Source organism: Cyrtonyx montezumae, unplaced genomic scaffold (assembly GCF_038088225.1).
Source record: "Cyrtonyx montezumae isolate F1298 unplaced genomic scaffold, pur_monq_1.0 scaffold_29, whole genome shotgun sequence".
In the NCBI taxonomy this organism is placed as follows: domain Eukaryota; kingdom Metazoa; phylum Chordata; class Aves; order Galliformes; family Odontophoridae; genus Cyrtonyx; species Cyrtonyx montezumae.
This window is the reverse complement of record NW_027072033.1, coordinates 10,586,323-10,610,051: the sequence shown is the minus strand read 5'-3', so window position 1 is coordinate 10,610,051 and position 23,729 is coordinate 10,586,323. Positions and strand designations below refer to the sequence as shown.

The 23,729-nt window shown below is 44.1% G+C and overlaps 1 protein-coding gene across 4 annotated transcripts in view; it reads left to right on the top strand.

The window, feature by feature from the left end:
* The first annotated feature begins 1,923 nt into the window (after positions 1-1,923).
* The window catches only part of LOC136051331 (E3 ubiquitin-protein ligase KCMF1), a 54,711-nt gene continuing 32,905 nt past the window's right edge, over positions 1,924-23,729 (top strand). For 2 of the 4 annotated variants that reach the window (XM_065740729.1, XM_065740728.1), the window contains exon 1: positions 1,924-2,038. In XM_065740729.1, the coding sequence (XP_065596801.1) occupies positions 2,023-2,038 (16 nt within the window). In that variant the 5' untranslated portion in view covers positions 1,924-2,022. Of the gene's footprint in view, positions 2,039-2,549; positions 2,641-10,075; positions 10,168-23,729 lie in introns of those variants that run through there. The other 2 variants (XM_065740731.1, XM_065740730.1) reach the window with 2 other exon arrangements.

Genomic DNA, 23,729 nt, shown 5'->3' with positions numbered 1-23,729 from the left:
TTATTACATTGCTGATAGGTAAGGAAAGGTGGAAGCAGACATGCATGGTATGAGGGTGAATCATGGAATCATAGAATAGTTTGGATTGGAAAGGACCTTAATGCCCATGCAGTTCCAACCCTTCCAACCACCTGGCATGGGTTATAATCCATCAGTTCAGGCTGCCCAGGGCCCCATCCAACCTGGTCTTGAATGCCTCCAGGGATGGATGTGGCACCCACAGCTTCTCTGGGAAGCCTGCTCCATGTGTACATGTGTGAATGGGAAAAGAAGAGATACCACATGTTTGGCACAGGTTGGTGCAAGGCATGAGGCTGGCACTTTCTCCTTTGAGTACTTACTGACTCCAGCCTTGCCTTGCAGCTTGATGCTTCATCTTTTCTGACCTGTGGGGGCCTCAGAACAGGCCAAGGTACCTCACTGACATGAGCACACAGGGACTGCAGAGCCAAGGCAGGCATAAGTGGGCTGTGGTACAATGTGGGTGCAGCAGGGAAACTGGAGGAGCACTGTAAATTTCTTCATGGATAGGTGAATGGGGAGGAGAGCAGGAGGAGGGAGTAGGACGTAAATCCCTAAACTAGCAGAAGGGAGGACAGTGAGGGCAACAAAGGCGGGAAGGATTTGGAGCAGCTGAGGGAGCTGGGATTGTTCAGCCTGGAGGAGGCACAGGGAAGATCTTATTGCTCTCTACAACTGCCTGAAAGGACATTATGTGATGTGGGGGTCAGCCTCTTCTCACAGGTAACAAATTAAGGATGAGAAGTAATGGCCTCAAGCTGCGCCAGGGGAAGTTTGGTTTGGACATGAAGAAACTGATGTCTTTTCTAACCATAATGGTTCTGTGAAAATGGAAGTGCTGGACAGAAGAGGGTCCAGAACAGAGTAGAAAATTCAGGGAAAAAGATGGGTGGGTACAACGGTGACAGAGTTCAGGAAGAAGTCGGAGGATAAAGGGGAAAATCACAGTGAAAAAGGCAGTATGGCAGCAGGCTGCTTGGTACACACCATGTACATCTGATCCTGGAAGTAGCATGGTCTCATCACATATGTTCTACTCATCGCAAGACTACATGGAAGGACAGACAACAAACATGACAGGACAAAAAGTTTGGCGTGAGTGGAGTAATGGAGCGGGAATTTGGTGACACTCAGCACACAGGGCCCATCTGTCTGTGGCCCAGTGCAGCACGCTTCCGGCCGGCACACTCCTCGGGCCTCACCTCACTGCGGAGGAAGAGCAAAAAAAGAATGCAAACTAAACAACGGGGGTCAAGGGGGTATAAAGGGAACGACCCTGGCTCTCCCCACCAACAGCGAGCTCCCCAAACTGCTTCAATGAGTAACAATAAGCGGTAGGAAAACCTAGGAGCATGCGCAGAGGTCATGGCCTTCATTAGTATTATCATTTTTCCCTTTAAAAAAGTCTCGGCCCCGCTGCGCTCGCGCTCCTGCTGGCGGATGCTCCGCCGTACCTCCCCAGGTCTGCCCCAACTTCTGCGCTCGGCAGCCCGAGCAGTAAGGCGGCCACGCCACTCTCCAGCGGCGATGGGTGGTGCCCGGCGGAGCGTTTCCTCTTCCTCCCGGAACAGGAGGAAGAGGCCGGCAGCGCTCCAGCGCAGCGCAGGCAGGCGGGCGTTCCGCCGCCGCCGTCGCTGCGGCAGCAAGCGGGGAGGAGGGGAGCAGGCAGGGGGCGGTGCCTGGAGCCGGCGGGGCCCGGAGTCACCGTGTCACGGCGCCCGGGAAGCTGCCGCCGCCGCCGCCGGATCCGCCCCCCACGAAGCGAGGGAGAGAGGGAGGGAGGAGCAGGAGGAAAGGGAGGCCGGTTCCTCGCTGCCTCTTGCATATTTGCCCCCTTCCAGTCCATTCTCCACCTCCTCCCCTCCCCTCCCGGGCCCTGCTCCCCTTGCACCGGGACTCCGTGTGCCCGGCGGTGGTGGCGGTGGGGGGCCAGGCCGCAACGGCGCCGGAGCAGCCCGCGGGAGACCCGGGACGGGCCTGGGCCGCCGCCTCCGGACTAGGATGTCCCGACATGAAGGTGAGGGGCGAGGGCCGGCAGGCCGCGGCGAGCGCGGGGCCCGGCCAGGCCCTGGGGACTGACGCGGCGCCCTCTCGGGCGGACCATCATGGCGCCGCCGCCGGGAGGGGGCCCGCGGAGCCGGCGGCGGCGGAAGGAGGCCCCGGCGGCGGAAGGCGGCGGCCGGGCCGCGCTCTGCAGTGTCATGGGAGGGAGGCGGCCGTGACGGGCCGTCTCTCCGCGCGGCCTGTCTGTCGTGGGGCCCACTCCTCCGCGCCCGAGGGCGGGGGGCCGCGGGGACCCTTCTCCCTCCGGCGGTCCCGGCCGCGGTCGGCGGGCCTGCGGGGTACACGAGGCGGCCTGTCGACGTGTCCGCCGCCGGGGGTAGCGGCGCGGGGCGGCCGCCCGCTCTCGACTGCGGTGGCGGCGCGTGTTGTGTGAGTGCGGGAGGTCGTCGCGCCGCGTGCTGCGCGGGTAGGGGGAAAGTTGTTGGGAGTCAGTTGGAAAAAGCGGGGCCGGGGGAGGACTGGACGCTGGGAAGCGGGTTGTGTGGAAAGGAGCGTGGTGACAGAGGGAAAGTCACTTGGTTACTGCTATTATTTTTGCAGCCTTCCTTACTGCAGGTAAAGTATTTGGGCTAGTGTGAAAGCACTCTATATTGTACTTAGTCACCTGCAAGTGGAACTTTCTGCCATATTAGGAACTTATTCTAACACCTGTCTCCATTTTCTCTGCTGTCTCATTTCTCTTTATTCTTTGCATATTTCGGCAGAAACATTGTAGGACACCTCTGTGTTGGTGGGTAATATTGCTGGTCTTGAGTTGGTAGCTTGGTGTCAGGCATTAGTATGCTGGGGTAGATTTTCTGTCTCGCTATCTTGCAGGATTCTCATTAAACGAGAGCGCTTACTTGTGTGAAAATGAGATTGTTTTGTCCAAATCCACAATCTCGCATTTGTTTTGATTACTGAAAACTTTGTGTGAGTAGCAAGTCCTCTCCCTCTTCCCCCTTTTCTAACTTCTCCCTTGCTCCCCACCTCTATTCTGTACGGAATACGTCTTTTCCCAAGAGGGTGGAGATGAAGGTGTGTAGCTGAAGATGCAGTTGATTAAAAAAAAAAAAAAAAAAGTGAAACGAGGATGCGTTACCAAGTTTTTTAGTAACTTAGTGTGATAACCCCCTCCCTGAGTCTGTCTGTACTTGCATCCATTGTACTCCCTTTGATGAAGTACAGTAGTAGGGTACAAACTTTACTAGGGTAAAAAGGTAAAAAATTATTGATGTGACATCCTGTTGGTTACTACTAGCGTTTTTCAGAGATAAGTTTGTGGAATGTATCACTTGTGGTTCTTGGTTTTTTTTTGTTTTTTTTTTTTGTTTTTTTTTAAACAAAGTTGTGATATTTGCTAAAAAGTTGCTTCAGTCCTGAGCAGTCTTTCTGTTAAAGTAGAGGAAAACTGAAAGTTTCTTTATAGGTAAATTTCTGATGGAGCCTGTACTGTACATTTGCCTCATGGGTGTCAGTTGCTGGTTGATACAGCAAGATTCTTCAGTGTTTGTTCTTTCAGAAAACTGAAGTAGTTTCTCACTGCTTCTTCTTTTATTTCACGTTTTGTTTTTGTTGACTTCTGTTATACGGGTAGTATAGCTTCTGTTAATACTGGAAGTGTGCTTTTCCAGTTTCTAGGAAAAGAAGCTTAGGGACTTGATTGTAAAGATATGGAAACCCTTGATATGAAATATTTGCACAAAAGTAATTACTGCTTCAGGTCTGTGTAATGCCATTTGTAGCTGTAATTTTTGATCCAATGTGTGTTGAGAGAAGCTGACTTGGGATATTATGATGCACGGGAAAGCAAATTTTTATTTTTAATAAGTCACACCTTTCCTCATAAGTGTCCCATTCTGAAAGTTACAAACTAATTACTGACTGCACCTGACAGAATTTAGAACGTTGTACCAGTTGTATGATGGGAATGGGTGTCTTCAGAAGGGTAAATGCTGGAGAAGTTGCTATTCCAAGATCTTGTCCACTCTTAAATAAAGCACCTGATGGAGGTGTGTGCTTACAAGCCATGAGAGTTTTCTTCCTATTTTTGTTGGTGTGATCATCAGTGAATTGCAGTAAGATTGGTTGGCTTTAAATCTTATGTTAGCTTACAAAAAAAAAAAAAAAATCGGACTGTCTCCCTTTCCTGTGTGCTCTTTCTTCACCAGTGAGCTCTGGGCACACATACTTATATCTGTTTTCCTCAAGTGGGAAGAAATAACTTGAATTCATTGTTCTTCTTTCCTTAAATGTTTGTTTGGTGTTTCAGAGGCTTTCTGGTAATACTGGCAAGTGTAATCATTGGTGTTTATCCTCCTTTTGCTATAGCTGCTCATTTCTAATTTTTTAAAACAGTCTTTGTTCTGTGACTTTGTGTTTTGGAACTAGCTATTCCCTGTCTTTGATTTTCTAGAATGCAACATGAGGTCATCCCCCAGGTCTTGGATTTCATGTCATTGCCTTTACAGGAGTGATTCGTTATGTTTCTGTGTTAGCCCCTCTGTTTATGAGAATGTGGGGCTCTAACCTTTGGCTAAACTGACAAGCAACAGACAGGTGAATTTTTATTTTTCTGGAACATGCAGCAGGAGATATTTTGTTTTTTGTGAATTTTCTTTCTGTGTATGTGTGTTGAGTAATGATTCTCATGTACATTGCTGAACAGCATCTACAGCAGCAGAAAGCGGAGCATTGTAACTTCCATTAATGTCATTAGAAGACTTGCATTTTTTTTTTGGTGGGACAACATTGCTGTAGCATTCCTGGCTATCCAAGGGACAAAAATTCTGGTTTCCTGTCCTGGCAGTGCCAGAGGAGGACTCCCTGAGCCATAGGATTCTCTCTTGCATGCTCTGTGACTCTCCTCCCTGTCCCTCTTCCATATTGTTTATTTGCATTTAGATAGCAGAGTATACGTTGTGTGTATGAGTTGTTTGGTTTTTATGATGGTGCCCATTAATCAGCATTTCTTATGAACTAGCAGAGCACTGCAGTTAATCCCAGTTCCAAGTGGAGTAAGGCCTGGTGTCATGGTTTTATGATTTTTGGTACTGGTATTCCACATCATAACATCATGTAATGCATTTAGAGTTAAAGAGTTAATGCTCCAGCTCCATGGATCATCGATAGTTCCAGGTATACCTGTCTCAGAAGAGAAGAAGAACTCCATTCCCCAGAGGACTTTGCGATGCTTTGCATTCTTACGTGTTTACGCTCAGAGGGAAAGATAAAAACTGTCTGCGGTCACGGGACACTCTCTTTCCTTTGCGATGGACTCAGCAGTGGGTGCTCACTGCTGTCCGCCTTCAGCGTTAGCGTAAGGCCTTCGGTTTATTGGACACTCTCTCTTGCTCATTTTATTTGATTTATTAGCTTTAATTCCAATTATATTGTATTATATTGTGTTATTTTGATTTCTGATATCTTATTTAGTAAATTAGCTTTCCTCCTCAGATCGTTGCTGCTGTTTTGTTTCTAGGCCCATCTCCCTTTTCCCTTTCTCCCTTCCCCTTTCCTGGGGCGTGAATCCGTGGGTCCCCCGCACCAATCGTCATGGAACCGGGCTGAACCTGCCCGTAAACCATTGACACCTGGATGTTAATAGCATATAAAGGGAGAGCAGTGACTGACAAGACCAGGGAGTCCTGAAATTACTGCCTATTGGCTTCAAATTCCTTGTATCCAAGGAAGTGGGACTTCAGTGCTGTCACCATTTTTTTTGTGTACTAATGCCTTTTGAGACAAGTACCTTATTTGTGATGGAAGGTAAATAAATGCATTTTAGAAAGAAATGCACAGAACTACGCATGCCAACCATTTGAAAGCAGTTAATATCAAGGTAATGTAACTCCAGTCCTGTCTTGTGGAAAGAGTCTATGGCAGTGGCATTTTCTGTGTGGTAACCTACAGAATGTTAATAAAACTTTTTCCCTAATAAAGTCTTGGAAAACATTGCAAACTAATTTCTGACCCTCCTAATTATGCAATAGCTGTACCATACTTGAGCTGCGGAGGAATACTACAAATTTCTGTCAAGCCAAACAGCACCCAGCAGCTGATAGATAACTTTAATATTTCTGTAGTGTCAGTTAGGTAAGTGCTACCAAATGCAGTATTTATGTACTTTTGTATGCAAAACTCTTAAGTAATAGAACTACACATCTTTCATACAAAATAAGCAGTCAAGTCAGTGAAGCAGTGCATTTATTAATGAAGAAATGCGTGTGTGATATGGTTATAATTTTGTGCCTTCTGATGCATTTTAATACTTAGCTTTCGTCTCCAAACATGGAATTTTGCTGTTCCACAATACTAAACAACAAATTCTGTCATATATTGCATTTACTTAAATCTGTTTTGTAGGAAATGATAAATCAAGATTGACTTGACAGTTTCACGTGTACTATGAAACAGTGGGTTTTCTAAACTTGCTCTAAGATTTTACTCTGAGAAGGCATTTTCTAACACAAACATGAAAGCTTTCATATTGTTAACTGTACTGTATGGTAACTTTGTGCATATAATTAAAAGTACAGTGCAATATCTGAAAATCCACTAATGTGATAATTCATTTGATGAGAGTATGTTCAGAACACAAAATATGTTAATGTTTAAATGGAAACAGCTGCAAATTTGATGCAAAATCATGTTACACAGTAATTTCCTCTATTATTAAACTATTTCTTATATTCAGTAAGAAATTGAATCATCATTTAATAATAAAAAGCTGGTTACATTATACTTTTTCAGCTTTGAGTTAGCTACATTTTCATTTAAAAAAATGTTTTCTGACTAATGGTTTGTGAAGTGTTGCGTGTGATGCAGTATGCTGGTGTCCCTGCAGTTTGTGAACAAGGTCTTCTGAAGATTGGTGTAAAGACAGACCAGTTTTTCTTTCAGGTTTTTACCTTGTACAATAAAAACTAATACAGAGCTGTGATTGTTCTACCATCACTAGGTAGATTTGTGGGGAGAAGATGGTAGTTAAATAGCTCAATTTTGGCTTATGGTGACTGGAAGTGTCTGGAGGGAGATTTGGAGCTGTGCAAGTTGAATGAGAGAGGATGGACAAATAGAATTCACACATCTTAAATAAAAGTTTTTCAACTGCTTTGTCTGTTTACCATTGAGGGTGAGTTGTTTGTATCACCCATCACAGATGTGCTGTTGTTACTTCACTTAAAATTAAAAAATACAGGAACTAATACAAAAAGGGTTAGTGTGTTTCAGAAGCACCTGGACACAGTAACACCGCTGAAGAATGGTGGTTGGCTGTCATGGTTTTATGATTGTTTGAGGGTCCATGGGTCCCCCGCACCAATCATCACAGAACCAGGCTAAACCTGCCCGTAAACCGTTGACATTGGTGGAGCCCTCAGGAGTTAGAATGTGTCAGAATTGAACTGCACAGACAGCACTGACTCTACATTTGGCTCTGCATCTGGAACTGTGGGGATGTAGAGGCACTGCAGGCTGAAGGAATAGTTGAATTCTGTGGGAGCTGGGTCAAGTCCACCTCCTTTTCTCTGCTGCACAGTCCATGTGGAAGGCACAGCAGATTACCTAAGAGACAATTCACAGGTAGTTGTTAGCTGCTGTTCTTTATTTCACGAAGGAAATAAAGCCCTGATCCATGCTTTGGGCATCTGGTCATTTTCAGCTGCAGCTATGATAACTAAGTGATGTTCTTTGATAATACCCTATCTGTAAAAAAAATCAATTGCTCTGGAAAACAGATCCTTTGGCATTTCAAATTGGGCAGCTAGATTTAGCGGACTTGCTATGTTTCGGTTTCCATCAGTTTCAAGGTAAGAATTGTACCACTTTCAAACTGTGAAAGTTGATCCAGTATCTATGCTACACTGAAATCTTAGTGCTTTTTTCCTGTAAGCACTTCTCCATCAGAAAAACTATGGTAAATGCAAGTTTTTAGAAGTTTGTGATAAATAAAGGGTCAGACAGACCAGTGAGTATAAAACAATTAGTTGTCTGCTGAATGGTGTGCTGAGTGAGATAGTTGTGTAAAAGTGCATTTCCTACAGATTCAGATCACTGGTTGATAGTTAACTTTATTTCAATATCAGTAAGATTGTAAGTTTTCATGTTTTTTTACTTAGAAGATTTAGCATAATGGAAAACGATCTACAAGCTTAACTAGGGACAGAAATGTCACTCACCTATATGGAAATGGCATTGCGTGTTGCTGTTTGCAGCTTATGGATGCAAAGCTCAGAGATACACTCAGAACTCGGAGTGATGTTAGCAATGTGGAATGTATGTGAGGAGGAATTTTGCATGGTTAGAAATTGCAAAGGTGTTTACCTCAGATAACTCCTTTCTGTATGAGTCCATAGTCTCAGTTTCCTAATAAGAAAAGATGATAATTCAAAAGGGTGATGAAAACTGAAGTGTTTGTATATAAATGAAATTTTTAATATGTTGTAGAACTGTTTTGTTTCTAATCTACCAGAGGTTCTGAATCTACCAAGCATCTAGATCAAAGAATTAAAACTTTGGAGTTTTTAAAAAAATTAAAACTTTGGAGCAAAGCTTCACATTCCAGGTCTCTTGACTGTTTCAGGTTTTAATGTGGCAGCTGAGTATCTCAAGTCTCACGCTTTCTTTGATTCCTATACTTTTCCCATAGCTTTATCTGAACATCTAGTTTGAACTTATTCCTGTTGTTTTGTATTTGTGATTTTTATGGTTACCCATGCTTTTATATTTGTGTAGCATTGTTATAATAAACTTTGACGCAATGAAGTAGGACTTTGTTGAATTCAGTGTACAGCATAAATGAGCTCAGTAGCTTTACTGGCAGCTAGTATGTATAAAACAAGGCTTCAAATTTGAGTTATTTAAAAACTTTTATTTAGGTTATTGATCCTTGCTAAACTGATAGGTAAGGTCTGTCCTGAGTTAAAATTGCAGGGCATCATCATCAAAATGTCTTTGGCTTTAATGTGCCTATCACTCATGCAATTTCTTTTAATTCATAGCTCTCAGAACTATATTTTAGAGGTGCTTGCATTTTTTCTGCTACTAGAAGTCAGGAATTCTCACTTGGAATCCATTTTTTTTAAGTAGGGTCATGTGAGACTCCAAAGCGTTTGGTGAAACATGTATGTGTGTGAGTGTATGTATGTTTCTGGATTTGTTGAAAATGTAGTGTGGGTGTTGGCTGAATTTGTTTCATGGAATTTGTTCTTTTTGGTCTTAAAAATGTAATCTTTATTTTGTTTAGTGTAAAATTTGCCTGAACACCATAATTCTTGTTTTTACTGCCTATTTGTCATCCTGCAGTAAATTTCATGATTTTTTAAAACAATTTATTTTATTTTTATATTTTTTTTGTCTGACTGCTTTATTGGGAACTTTGGAGACTTTATCAAAGTTGCACCAACTTGCAATTGGAGACCAGGGAAAATGTCTGTAATCTTTATTACAGGCAAACAGGAAACCTGGATGTGAGAGACAGTGTTTTCTCTCATTTCCAGTCGAGTATCACATAGATGCTCAGTATCATAGATGTATCATAGATCGAGTATCATAGATGCTCATAGATGCTCATCTCTACTCAAGCTATGAATAGTGGTGTTGTAGACCCTTTCTGTGAGATTTATACATGTAAGTCTGTTCTTACAGATTTTTTGACTCATGAGGATGTTTCAGTGGCATACATTGTTTTCATCTATTACTATGTGCACTGTGCTATTTTGAATTTGTTTTATGTTTTGCTTTTCAAATGGAATTACACTTTTTTTTTTTTTAATGAAAATACTGCTCCAGTTTTGATTTGGGTCTGCCCAGTGTCATCACTGACAAAACACAGCTGAAGAAATACTTTTCTTTTTTTTTTTGTAGTCAGTTTCTTTAAAAAATCCTGCATTATATGAACGAAACAACGAAGTTAAAAAATTAAAAATAAAAATGTGGATCATAATTCCTTGTTGGTTTTTTTTTTTAATTTTTATTTTTAATTTTTATTTTTTACCTCAGGTCAGATTTGGTCTTCCCCCATCACTTCTGCCATGTCCTGGTGCCAGATTCTTTTTGGGAGGCAATGTTTCTTGTCTTGACTGACAAGAGGTGCTGTCTCTGGTAGGATAAATTCTCTTCTTTATTTTCCTTCTTTTTTTGTCTTTGAAATCTGTCTCTCAGTTTCATTTTTCTTTGTTGTTCTTTCTTCCATTTACTGTGCTATTCCTCTCCTGCTTTTCTTCTTAGAGAGGGAAATTTTTCAAAAAGATCTGAGGAAGCTGTAGGCCAAAGTTTAAAGCCTGCCTGTGGAAGCCTCTTTGAAAAGTAGAGCTCTAGTATTTCTTGTTAGCACAACTAACCCTAGTCAAAGGAAATAAGCATTGCCAAAAATATTATTAGGTAGCAGATTCTCTGACCTATTGCAGAAACAAATTTGAATTTTTAAACGAACAAGTTGGTTTCAGAAGTGAAAATTGTTTAGCTACCATTGAACCATTCTTAAACTGCCTGTTGAGGAGAATCACTGTATAAAACTTAAGAACAGTAGCAAGTGTGAGTGATACGTAAGGTCTGATTTTTTTTTAGCTTATTGATAATAAAGCAGCTAGTGCTTTTAAATAAAGGATGTTATTGTTGGCCAATTCTTTTAGACTGTATTTACCCTAGGAAATTGAAAGGATTTCACCTCATCCTTATGTATGAACAGTTTGGGAATTTGCATGAAGTAATTAGACAGATGGGAGAAAGCTGTTGAAGAACATCAATATTAATATTGCAATTCTAAACCAACTTCTAAGCAAATCCTGCAACTCCTCATACGATCTGACTTGCTCTCCAGATGCTTGATAGTGTGTCAGGAATGTGATGGCAGCTCCTGGCAGCAAACATTTGAGCATGTGCCTGCAATGGCATTAGAATTATTTGGAGGCATCTTGAAGGTGGCTGTTTGGATCACAGTGCTGTGAACTGTTGAAATTGTGATATTCTCTGGCTACCTACTTTAGAGTGTCCTCACCCAAGCAGCAGTAGATCATGTTATTATATAATCATGTCAGGACTTCTTGTGTGATTGCCCTTTATTTGTCTTTGCTTCTGGATAAATAATTACATTAAGAGGAGTTTATTGGTAGTGGTTTTTTGTGTTTGTTTGTTTGTTTTTTAGTTTTTTTGCTTAACTCACCAGTAAATGTGTGTGTGCTGCATGCTTAGAGGTTAGTGTTCATTTGGAATGAGTTTGAAACTGCTGGAAATCTTACTATATAAACTTCTGATGGTTGGGCCTGCTTTTATAATAGAAGGAAATTAGCTCTGAAGAACTGTGATTTGGGCATAAGGGTTTGTCTGTGCTCAAGGTCCCATCATTTCAATTTCACTTCAACAAAGCACATGTAACTTACTACAACAGCTTGCATATGCTTTTAATGCAGGCAGTAATGATGAGGTGTGCTTTACACCTCATCATTAAGTGTATTCTTGCTATGTGTGTATAAATATGCAAGCTGAAGTTTTCTCTGCAGGTGGAAAATTTACACAGTGAGAAGCAGCTTGAGGTTCACTAGAGAAATCAGGTTTGCAAGAGAAGCTTCACAGGGGTTAAATATTGGTGGAACTTAGCTTGCAACTAGGCAAGCACAGATTTACCACTGCAGTTTGCAAAGTGTCTTAGGACTTTGCCTTCTTACCTTCCAGATAGAGGTAATGTTATCTTCAGGACCCAAGTTATTATCTTTTCATGTATTTAAAGTAGTCTTTTTCTATTTAGAGCAAGGTTTAGAGAGAATGAATTAAGGTGGGGAATGAACTTGGGATGCCCTCTAAGAGAAACACCTATAGCTTTGCAGAAGTAAGCTAAAGATTGCATGACTATTGTTGTGATTATAAACTTTTTCCAATATAGATGAACATAACATAGCTATAGTTGTATTTTATAGCTACATTAATTCCATACCCGTCCCCTACTGTTGTGTATGCTGCTCAGATAAAACAAAAATGTTAGCAAGTATGTTTGGATCTCTGACTGAAAAAATGGACAAGACTGTTGTTCCTGCTGTGAACAGTGACCAGTTTGAGTTTTGTGTAGACTTGCATATGCTGATTATATTAAACACCATGCAGATTAAAGAAGATGTAGTGGAAGCTGTGCAAAGTATCTTTTTTAAGGAAGATGTCAAATAAATGTTCCAGCACTCTACTACATTGGTTATTTTTGGTTTAGAAAACCTAATGTGAAGGTGGAGAGCCCATTTGCTCTGTTGACTGATGAAAAAAATAGATGCCATGACCTGTAAAGTACCTTTCCCCGGATTGTTTTGATATAAGATCTATGGATTGCCCGGTGAGATCTGTCAGAATAACAGATGTTCCTCAGGTGAGGAGGTCAGAAAATAGCTTGAGATTTTGCTGTAGAAGAGTGGCTTTATTAGTGACTGGCAGATCAACTCCCTGCCTTACTTGGGAGAAAGGCACCTGGGTGATACATCCCAAACTGTGGTGGACCCCCTGCCCTCCTACTATTGGCAGAGGGAGGAGTCCTAAGAGATGGGGAGGAATGGCTTGGCATCAAAGGCAGACCCTGTCTCTAACCTACCTCCATGCCCCAGGTGACCCTGCATAATAGGTTTGAGGGGTCTGGAAATTGAGGGAGTGGTAAGTTGGGATGCAGTAGAAGGTCCACCCAGGAGGTTGTCTTAAGGTGAAGCAGTCAACTCCATCCCTCAAGATTGCCTCTTCCAAGAAGGAAAGAAAAGTCATCCTCATAGGTGAGCCCTTCTGAGAACAGAAGTCCTCATATGTCAGCCAGGCTGTACCTGTAGAGAAGTGTGCTGCCTTCTAGGGGCCTGAGTCAGGAACATTCCAGGGGAGACGTAGTCTGGCTCACCCTTCTGATTGTAGAGGCTGGTGCTATCATAGGAATTTTAGCTTTTTTGACCATGGGACTGTTTGCTTGGTGCCTGGCTTGATGGATCTCACCTGTCTCAAAAGTAGAAATGGACCCTAGCCTGTTGAGGGGGCTTGAAGGAGGAAGGGGATAAAATGAGGCTCACTAGGGATGAGCCTGGGGGAGCAGTGCCAGGGCTAGAGGGGGTCAGATGGCTCAGTTGTCATGCATGTACACCAATGCATGAAGTATGGGCAACAAACAGAAGGAGCTGGAAGCCATGGTGTGGCAGGTAGACTGTGACTTAGTTGCCATTGCTGAAACACAGTGGTACTGCTTTCATGACTGGAATGATGCAATTGATGTCTGTAAGCTCTTCATAAGCCCTAAGGAGGGACAGTGGTGTGGCTCTCAGTGCCTTCTTTACATCTGTTTTTAACAGTCAGAGCAGTTATCCTCAGGGTACTCTACTCCCTGACCTGTCTGGGATAGGGAGAAGAATAACAGCATCCCTCTCACTCCCTCCTATGATTCAGGTGGAAATAGAGACCTACTACACAAACTGATGTGTAGGAAGTTCTGAACAAATGTGTGTGGGAACTTCTTCACAGTGCAGGTGATGGAGCACTGGCACAGGCTGCCCAGAGAGATGGTGGAGTCTCCTTCTCTGGAGTTGTTCAAGACCCGCCTGGATGTCTACCTGTGCAACCTGGGCTAGGGAGCTGCTTTTGCAGGGGGGTTGGACTAGATCATCTCTAGAGGTCTCTTTCCACCCCTACAATTATGTGATTCTACTGTTCCACTTGTCACAAATCCATGGGGCCAGATGGGATTCACCTCAAAGTGCCGAGGGAGCTGGTGGAGATGATCACCAAGCTACTTTCTGCCTTCTGTCAATGTTTCTGGTCAATGTGAGAAGTCCCAGAGGACTGGATGCCTGTCAGTGTGACTCCTGAAGAGTTGTAAGGAGGCTGTGGGGAACTGTAGGCTTGCCAGCTGTGTCTTTTGTTATGGAGCATCTCAAGTGAGATGACATGGTCTGTGTGGGACAGCTGAAGGGTCAGAGCTGGCTAGTGCGGGTTCATGAAAGGCAGATCCTGCTTGAATGATTTCAGCTCCATTTATGTGGCCAGGAAACCTATCTGGTGGACGAGGGGAATGCTGTTGAAGTATTCTACCTAGACTTCAGCAAAGCCTTTGACACTGTTTACGACAGTATTCTGAAGAAGCTGGAAACTCATGTCCTGGACAGATGCATTCTTTTCTGAGTAAAGAACTGGCTAGAGGGGTGGGGCCAGGTTAAATCCAACTGGCAACTGACTGGTGAGGCTGCATCTCAAGCACTGTGTTGAGTTTTGGACTCCTCACTATAGAAAAGATATTCAGGCCCTGAGGCATGTCCAGAGGAGTGCAGTGTGAGGGATCTGGAGCACTAATTCTTATGGAAAGCAGCTGAAGGGAATGGGACTCTTCAGGCTACAGAAGAGGAGGCTCATGGGAGACCTTACTGCTCTCTACTACTGACGGAAAGGAGTCTGTGGCAAGGTGAGGGCTGTAACTAGCAATAGTACTAGAGGGAATGGCCTCAAGTTGTGCTAGGGAAGATTAAGATTGGATATTTGGAGAAACTTTTGCAACGAAGTGGTAAAGCACTGGAACAGGCTGCTCAAGTGGAGTCACTGTTCCTGGAAGTGTTCAAGAACTGTGTATAGGTGGTACTTAGGAGCACAGTTTAGTGGGCAACATTGACGGTAGATGGATAGTTGGACTTGATCATCTTAAAGGTCTTTTTCCAGTCTTGTTGGTTCTGTGAATCTTCCTGTTAATCCAGGAACTCCAGAGGTGCTGCACGGACTCTGAGGAGTATCTCAGAATTGAGAAGCTACCAAGGAAATATTTTTAATGATCTGATATTCAAGACAAAACAGATCTTAGTGTATAAGAAGACTAAAGAAGCTGCATGTGAATAACAGGATTATGAATCCTTTTGCTTCCCTCTTGTAATAATTCTTTTCTAATTGTACAGAAAAGAAATTGTCACTCAGTTGTCTGTACCATTGAGTCTAAATTGTTGTACTTAGTTCTGTTATTGTGCCGATATTCCACAACAGAGCATCATGCAGCAGTGAAGGAGATAATGCTGTGGGAGCAGCAGAGGGGCGGAGCTCCGCACCGGATGCCAGGCGGCGCTCTGCCTGGGCGCGTTCCTCTGGGCTGCCGTGGAGGTTCAGCACGTGTGCTTCCCCTGCAGGTCCTCCTTAACACAGCTCACGGCTTTTGGTTTGGAAACTTCATTTCTCTCTCAATTGTTCAATTCTATTATATTTAGTAAAGTTACCGTTCCTTCTCAGATTGTCTTCTTGTAGACCCATCTCTTCCCACTGTTTCCCCCTCCCCCCCGGAGCGCGGCTCTGCTCGGGCGGCCGCGCGGCCACTGACGCAGTTTCTTTTTCTCTCCTCTCTCCCTTCTCGGTTTCCCTTGGGTCACTGTCACGGATAACACCGTGACAATTATTGGTGGAGAATGCGGGCAGTGCAGTATTTGTACTCCATTGTAAATCTGGTGCTAAGTGGACTAAGGGTTTTCATGTACCTTAGAGCATGCTGGCGTTTTTTTAAGCTCCTCATGTTCAGCACTGGAGTCATATCTGCATACAGCTACTTTAGTGTGCTCATGGGGTTACATGTCTCCTGCCTAAACACCCTGGCTAATGTGACCGATTATACGGCATTTGGATTGGTTTCCAGTTACTCTTTTCAGGTTTTTACCTATGTTCAGGATGCAAGCCTGGCAACTGTGTTATCTATTTTCCTGAATGTGTTCTTTACAATAGGATTTTATATTGTGTGGAGGAAGCCTTCCTCAAAACCAGAGACTGTTGAATGGCAGGGAAGGTGGGAAAAATTAGGAAAGAAATTAGAAGCATGGGGACCCCCAGTGTTAGGCAATTTTGATCTTGAGCACCTGTGGGATCCTGAGAAATTCAATGAGTGTTTAGGTAAGGAGTCATGTGACTCAGGACGATCTGAGAAGGAATGTATTGTTTGGGGTTTGGCTTGTGCTTATCGAGCCATAATTGATATTCTGGAGAGAAATGGTTTCCAAACCAAGGTCCAAAGCAAAAATGAGAACCTTGAAGTTAGACCTGACCAATCACAGGAAGCACCGGCATCAGTGTCGGTTGCCCCTGTGGAAGGCCAGAAATGGACACAGACGTCCTCGCGCCTAGAACGGAAAGAAGAAGAAGCAGAGAAAGAAGAGGAAGATCCAGGCGAGGGGCCCTCCTCAGCACCACCACCACCACCACCTAGAAAGGCCACTAAGAAAAGTGAGAGACACGGAGAGGACAGTGATGATGAAGAAATTACTGTTACCACTATTCATCGGCCCCTAATGATGACTGAAATACAAGGTTCAAGAAAAGAGTTCGTACAGCGCTCAGATGAACCTGTTGTCACCTGGTTGCTGCGGTGTTGGGACAGTGGTGCCAGCAGCATGTCCCTAGATGGCAACGAAGCCTGCCAGCAGGGAAGCATTGCTCGAGACCCAGCTATTGACAGAGGAATTGGCAGATGTCTGAATGGAGTCGCTACCCTCTGGGAACGAGTACTAGTGGCTGTAAAGGAGAGATATCCTTACAAAGATGATCTGGAGCCTAAGGTGGAAAGGTGGAAAGATGGAATTGTGTGGAGAAAGGCATCCAATTTCTGAGAGAAATGGCTGTAGTAGAGATGCTGTATGATCCCAATTTCGTCCCTAACAATCCACACCAGGACCGTGATCCTGATAGAGTAAGATGTACACCTGATGTATATCGTAAGCTCTCAAAAACAGCACCAGAGAGGTACGCAAGTACACTGGTAGCAATGTTCCATAGATTGGAGCGTCAAGACAGAAGACTCCCAGTTTATGAATTGACTATTACACTCCAAAACTTTGAACAACAGTTTCCACCATCACATGCTTCCATTGCAGTTGTAGTAGCAGAAGAAGTAGGTGAAATAAAGAAAACTATACTGGACGAACTGCCATTACTGATGAATAGGGATGAACCTGTGTCAGTATTGGAAACACCTGATGAAGACGAGCGTGACCCAAAGAATCTGGTGAAGCAATTGATGAAACTGATGAAAGTCTCAGCCACCAAAGGCAACCGCCTCTCTGCTCGAGCAAATGACAGCAGTAACATTATGTCACGTGTGGCCATGTGGAGCTTCCTACGAGAAAACGGAGAGGACATGAGGAAGTGGCATAAAAAACCCACTCCTGCACTGCGAGCACGGGTGAGAGAAGTACAGCAGAGATCAGCCACCAACAAAATTGCTCCTGTCACTGCAGGTAACCAATAGAGGGGCCCTGCCCTCAGCCAGGGGAGGGAAATGGATAATAGAGTTTATTGGACTGTGTGGATTAGATGGCTTGGCACAAAGATATGAGGCACTGGTGGACACTGGTGCACAGTGCACTCTAATGCCCTCAAGTTATAAAGGGACAGAATTGATTCATATTTCTGGAGTGACTGGGGGTTCTCAGGAACTGTCTGTGTTGGAGGCAGAAATAAGCCTCACCGGTAAAACCTGGCAGAAGCATCCCATAGTGACTGGACAGGGGGCTCCATGCATACTCAGTACTGACTATCTCAGAAGGGGACATTTCAAGGACCCCAAGGGATACCGATGGGCTTTAGGAATAGCTGCTGTAGATGCAGACAACATTCAGCAGCTGTGTATTGTACCTGGCCTGTCAGAAGATCCGTCTGTTGTGGGGGTACTGAAAGTGAAAGAGCAGCAGGTACCTATTGCTACAAAAACAGTCCACAGACAGCAGTACCGCACCAACAGGGATTCCTTGCTCCCCATTCATAACTTGATCCATCAGCTAGAGAGCCAGGGAGTGATCAGCAAAACTCACTCACCGTTTAACAGCCCCATATGGCCAGTGCGTGAAGCCAGTGGAGAATGGAGGCTGACGGTAGATTACCGTGGCCTGAATGAAGTCACACCCCCACTGAGTGCTGCTGTGCCAGATATGTTGGAGCTGCAATATGAACTGGAGTCAAAAGCAGCCAAGTGGTATGCCACCATTGACATTGCCAATGCATTCTTTTCTATTCCTTTGGCCACAGAGCGCAGACCACAGTTTGCTTTCACCTGGAGGGGCGTTCAGTACACCTGGAACCATTTGCCCCAGGGGTGGAAACACAGCCCAACCATTTGCCATGGGCTGATTCAAACCACACTGGAACAGTGTGGGGCACCTGAGCACCTCCAGTACATTGATGACATTGTTGTGTGGGGCGATACAGCAGAGGAAGTTTTTAAAAAAGGAGAGCGAATAATCCAAATTCTTCTGGGTGCTGGTTTTGCTATTAAACGGAACAAAGTGAAGGGACCTGCCCAAGAAATTCAATTCCTAGGAGTAAAATGGCAAGATGGACGTCGTCACATTCCAGGAGATGTGATTGACAAAATCACCAGTATGTCACCACCCACTAGCAAGAAAGAGACACAGTCTTTTCTGGGTGTAGTAGGTTTTTGGAGGATGCACATCCCAAACTACAGCCTCATAGTAAGCCCCCTCTATCGAGCGACTCGAAAAATATAATTTTTGCATGGGGTCCTGAACAGCAGCAGGCCTTTGAGCAAATTAAGCAGGAGGTAGCCCATGCTGTGGCCCTGGGGCCAGTACGGTTGGGCCAGGATGTGAAAAACATCCTCTACACTGCTGCTGGAGAGAAAGGTCCCACTTGGAGTCTGTGGCAAAGAGCCTCTGGGGAGACCCGAGGCCGACCCCTTGGATTTTGGAGCAGAGCGTACAGGGGTTCAGAGGAGTGCTACACCGAGAAGGAGATTTTGGCAGCATACGAGGGGGTTCAAGCTGCTTCCGAAGTAATCGGTACTGAGACACAGCTGCTCCTGGCACCTCGACTGCCAGTGCTGAATTGGATGTTCAAAGGAAAGGTTCCCCCCACCCATCATGCTACCGATGCCACCTGGAGTAAGTGGATTGCACTGATTACACAGCGAGCTCGGATGGGGAACCTCAACTGTCCAGGAATCCTGGAGGTGATCATGGACTGGCCTGAAGGCAAGAAATTTGGAACATCCTCATCAGAGGAAATACCACGTGCTAAAGAGGCCCCACCGTATAATGAACTACCAGAGAATGAAAAGACGTATGCACTCTTCACTGATGGATCATGTCGTATCATTGGGAAGCATCGCAGATGGAAGGCTGCTGTGTGGAGCCCCACACGACGAGTTGCAGAGGCCACCGAAGGAGAAGAAGAGTCTAGCCAATTTGCGGAGGTAAAGGGAGAGGTGGCCCATGCTATATCTTTATACTGACTTTTGGATGGTGGCAAACGCTTTATGGGGGTGGTTGCAGCAGTGGGAACAGGACAACTGGCAACGGAAGGGTAAACCTATTTGGGCTGCTGAACTGTGGAAAGACATTACTGCCCGAACAAAAAGGTTGGGTGTAAAGGTGCATCGTGTAGATGCTCATGTGCCCAATAATCGAGCTACTGAAGAGCAGAAAAATAACCATCAGGTAGACCGAGCTACCAAAATTGAGGTGTCTCAGATAGACTTGGACTGGCAGAACAAAGGAGAGCTATTTTTAGCTCGGTGGGCCCATGAGACCTCAGGCCATCAAGGAAGGGATGCGACCTGTAAGTGGGCTAGAGACCGAGGGGTGGACTTAACTATGGATGCCGTTGCACAGGTTATCCATGACTGTGACACATGTGCCATAATTAAACAGGCCAAGAGGATGAAACCTCTCTGGCAGGAAGGGCGATGGGAAAAGTATAAATATGGGGAGGTGTGGCAGGTTGATTATATCACCTTGCCATGAACTCGCGATGGTAAGCGTTACGTGCTCACCATGGTGGAGGTGACCACTGGGTGGCTTGAGACATACGCAGTACCCCATGCTACCGCCCGAAACACCATCTTAGGGCTCGAGAAACAAGTCCTATGGTGACATGGCACTCCAGAAAGAATTGAGTCCAATAATGGGACTCATTTCAAAAATTCTCTTGTGGATATCTGGGCCAAAGAACATGACATTGAATGGATCTACCATATCCCCTACCACGCACCAGCTGCTGGTAAGATCGAGCGCTACAGCGGGTTGTTAAAAACCACGTTGAGAGCAATGGGTGGTGGGACATTCAAGCACTGGGAGAAGCATCTGGCAGAAGCCACCTGGTTGGTCAACACTAGGGGATCAGTCAACCGAGAGGGTCCTACACAGTCCAGCTCCCTACAGACCATAGAGGGAGATAAGGTCCCTGTGGTACATGTGAGGAGCATGTTGGGAAAAGCGGTGTGGGTCCTTCCAGCCTCTGGAAAGGGCAAACCCCTCCGTGGAACCGTTTTTGCGCAGGGACCTAGGTGCACCTGGTGGGTAATGGATAAAAATGGGGACGTCCAGTGTGTCCCACAAGGGAATTTGATATTGGGGGAATGCAGTCTGTAATTACATGTATATGTATGTATATATATATGTTTCTATGTAACTTATTACTGTTTTGGTTATGTATAGATGTGTGTTAAGCATGATGTGATGATGTGGAATAAGGGGTGGAATGTTGTGGTTTTGTGGTGTTGATGCTGGCATTCCACACCAGAGCATCACTCAGCAGTGAAGGAGTTAATGGTGTGGGAGCAGCAGAGGGGCGGAGCTCCGCACCGGATGCCAGGCGGCGCTCTGCCTGGGCGCGTTGCTCTGGGCTGCCGTGAAGGTTCAGCACGTGTGCTTCCCCTGCAGTTCCTCCTTAACGTACACAGCTTTTGGTTTGGAAACTTCATTTCTCTCTCAATTGTTCAATTCTATTATATTTAGTAAAGTTACCGTTCCTTCTCAGATCGTGCCGTTGTCTTCTTGTAGACCCATCTCTTCCCGCTGTTTCCCCCTCCCCCCCAGAGTGCGGCTCTGCTCGGGCGGCCGCGTGGCCACTGGTGCAGTTTCTTTTTCTGTGGCCACTGGCGCAGTTTCTTTTTCTCTCCTCTCTCCCATCTTGGTTTCCCTTGGGTCACTGTCACGGGTAACACCGTGACAGTTATGCAAACTACAAACAAACAAAAAAAAACCCTATGAATAAAACATACATTATGTGAACAGTATTTTATGTGCAGTGACATAAGCTTTTTCTGGAAAAGTTAAACAGCAAGTGGGTATGAGGAGCTGAATTGCTCAGCTAAGTGATGTGTTAGAGTGAGGTAGTTGCCAGCTCTAGCCCACATAGAAGATTCTATAAGGAAAGCAGTTAATACTTACTGTTTCCTGTGTGATTGACTAAGAGCTCAGAAAACCCGTTAAAGTAGCAGTAGATTAAAGTTGCCCTGGAAGTGTGAGCAATCTGTATGACAGATGGCTTGAACTGGCCAGGGGTCTCTTTCCATCCCTGCTCCCTCATGACACTGCCTTGAATACTGCCACGGTAAACGGAGAGTTTCAAGCTCATACCCAACCTCTGTGCTGAGCTTTTGTGGGCTAGGAAGCCGTCTGTCTTCATGGTAAAACTAGCTGCATGTTTATGAAACACATTCCCAAACCAAAATTGAGAACCCAGCACTGTGTGTAGTGCATCAGTCTCAAAAACATTTGTCTTTTAAGAAGGTACGAACTGTATGGGAACTATTGAATCACAGCCTGAACCACTGATTGATCACCTGAAGTGAGCACTGAGTCAGCCACAGGAGCACAGGTGAAGGCAGTGTACCTGTGTCCAGAAGGGGTGGAATCAAAGCTTTTGGCTTTGATATGGTGATTGATGCTTTGTGGGAATGTAGGTTTGTAAAAGTTTTTGAATTTGTTTAATGCCCTATGTCATTTTCTATAGCAAGGCTGAGTGACTTATTTTCTTCTATTTGGAAAAAGGATGTGACAATGCAGTAAGATATTTGCACTGATTTTAGTTTCTGAAGGAAGGTCGTGAAATTGTTTGACCTGACTCTTGGGAAAGTTGAACCAGAGAACTTTAGAAATTTTCTTCACTGAGATTTTGCATGGGGGATTTAAGAGATGGGGGTTTTGGCAGCACAGAACAATAGGTGTTGTTGTTTTGGTCTTGATTTTAGTGAACCATCTTGTATTTCTAGCAATTAGAACAGCTATACTGAGCTATAAGAGCTGTTGTCCTCTCCTACCTCACTTGAAAACAGGTGCTTCATATACTAGTCTTAGTGTATTGTCAGTTTGTAGACAGGTAATTCTTGTTAAGGTAGGTGGCTGTTTTCTATGAATGGTAATGAACTATCTTTTCCTGTCCTTAATATAATTGTGATTGTATGATGCAATAATAGTGAAATTGATGAACTTGTTTGGTGCAGTAAATAAATCTCAACTTGTTTAACAGGCAGAATAACTTCTATTATACTTGTACCAGGTGATGCTTTTTTTTTTTTTTTTTTTTTTTTTAAAGCATGTTAGATTATGAAGTTTTTCCTGAAAACCATGTTTTCTTTGAGGAAGGGTTTGAACAGAACTACTAAAACCAGCAATTTTAAGAAAAAGTTGTCTGAGCTCATTACAGGAAAATCAGTAGTTACTGAAGATTTGTCATGGGGCCTAAATTCTGGGACTGTAGGAGTAATCAGTGAAAAAGTGTGTGCAATGGAGAAAGGAATGGGAAAAATGCAGAACTTGACTGAATTTGACATGAAGCCTTTCCATGCTTTATGATACTACATTTCCCACAGCACTTTTCTGGTGTAGCTTTTCACCATAAGCAATTGTAGTTCCCGCAGGCTTTTTGTCTGTTTGAGAACCTGTTTTCTGACAAAGAATGGGAGTAGAAGCAGTTGCCAAGGCAGTCTGTTTATGTTCTTTGTAAGAAAAACGCCTGTGAGAGCCCAGGCTGAAGCACTGCTACTGCCTAAATGAGTATGCCGTAGCTTCACCTCCTATTTCCATTTTTAAAACATTCATGTTACCATTCTCTTCTGTGTTCAGAGAAGCTGTATTATTTTTGCAAGTTGAGGCCTCATGTGATACTATGAGAAGATAAAACTTTTTATGCTATTGTGGTGCCACTTAAAGTGGTGATATTGAAAGTAGGCTGTAATCTGTGTTCATTTCTCTAAAGCTAGTTGGATTGTATAAAATTGTATAAAGCTTGTTGAGAAATGCAGAGAAATCTATGGCCTGCCTTGTGGTAGACATTGCTGGTATACTTCAGTGAGTAGAACAACGTTTTTTTTTTCTTTCCCTTCCTTTCCTTGTCTGTTTTCAGGTTTTGTTCTCTTGACATAGGTCTTTTTGTTTCCAGACCACGCTGTGCAGGTTTTTACTGTAGTTATCATCTGTTATGAGATGTACTTTTCTCACAAGGCATTACTGGGGGTGTTCTGCTCTCTTTCACTTGTAGCCCTGTGGTTGCCCAGCTGGTGCTGCATGCATGTTGCATTGCTGCTTTTGCTAAATCTTGCCTCTTCTCTATGCTGAATGGGAAATAGTGTTGTCATGCTTCTTCATTTCATGAAAGGGTCAGGAGTGGGTCTGGTAGAGGAAAAAGAAGTAAAACAAAGTATGTATTTCAGATATCAGAGCTATGTACAGGATGTAGCTAGATATAATATTTAATTTCTTAATGGTAAATGCTTGCAGAAAATTCAGCAAACCAATAAGTTTTGCTTCCAGGTGTGCTGAGATGTTCTTCTGTTCTTCTTTTATCTGTCTGAAACAGTAGCTAATAAACTATCAAGCTGTAAAGCCTTTGAACTTTGCTTGTTTAGGCCATACTACTTGGTTCTCCCTAATGCCTGATAAGATGCATCTTGTTCTTCCTGTTGA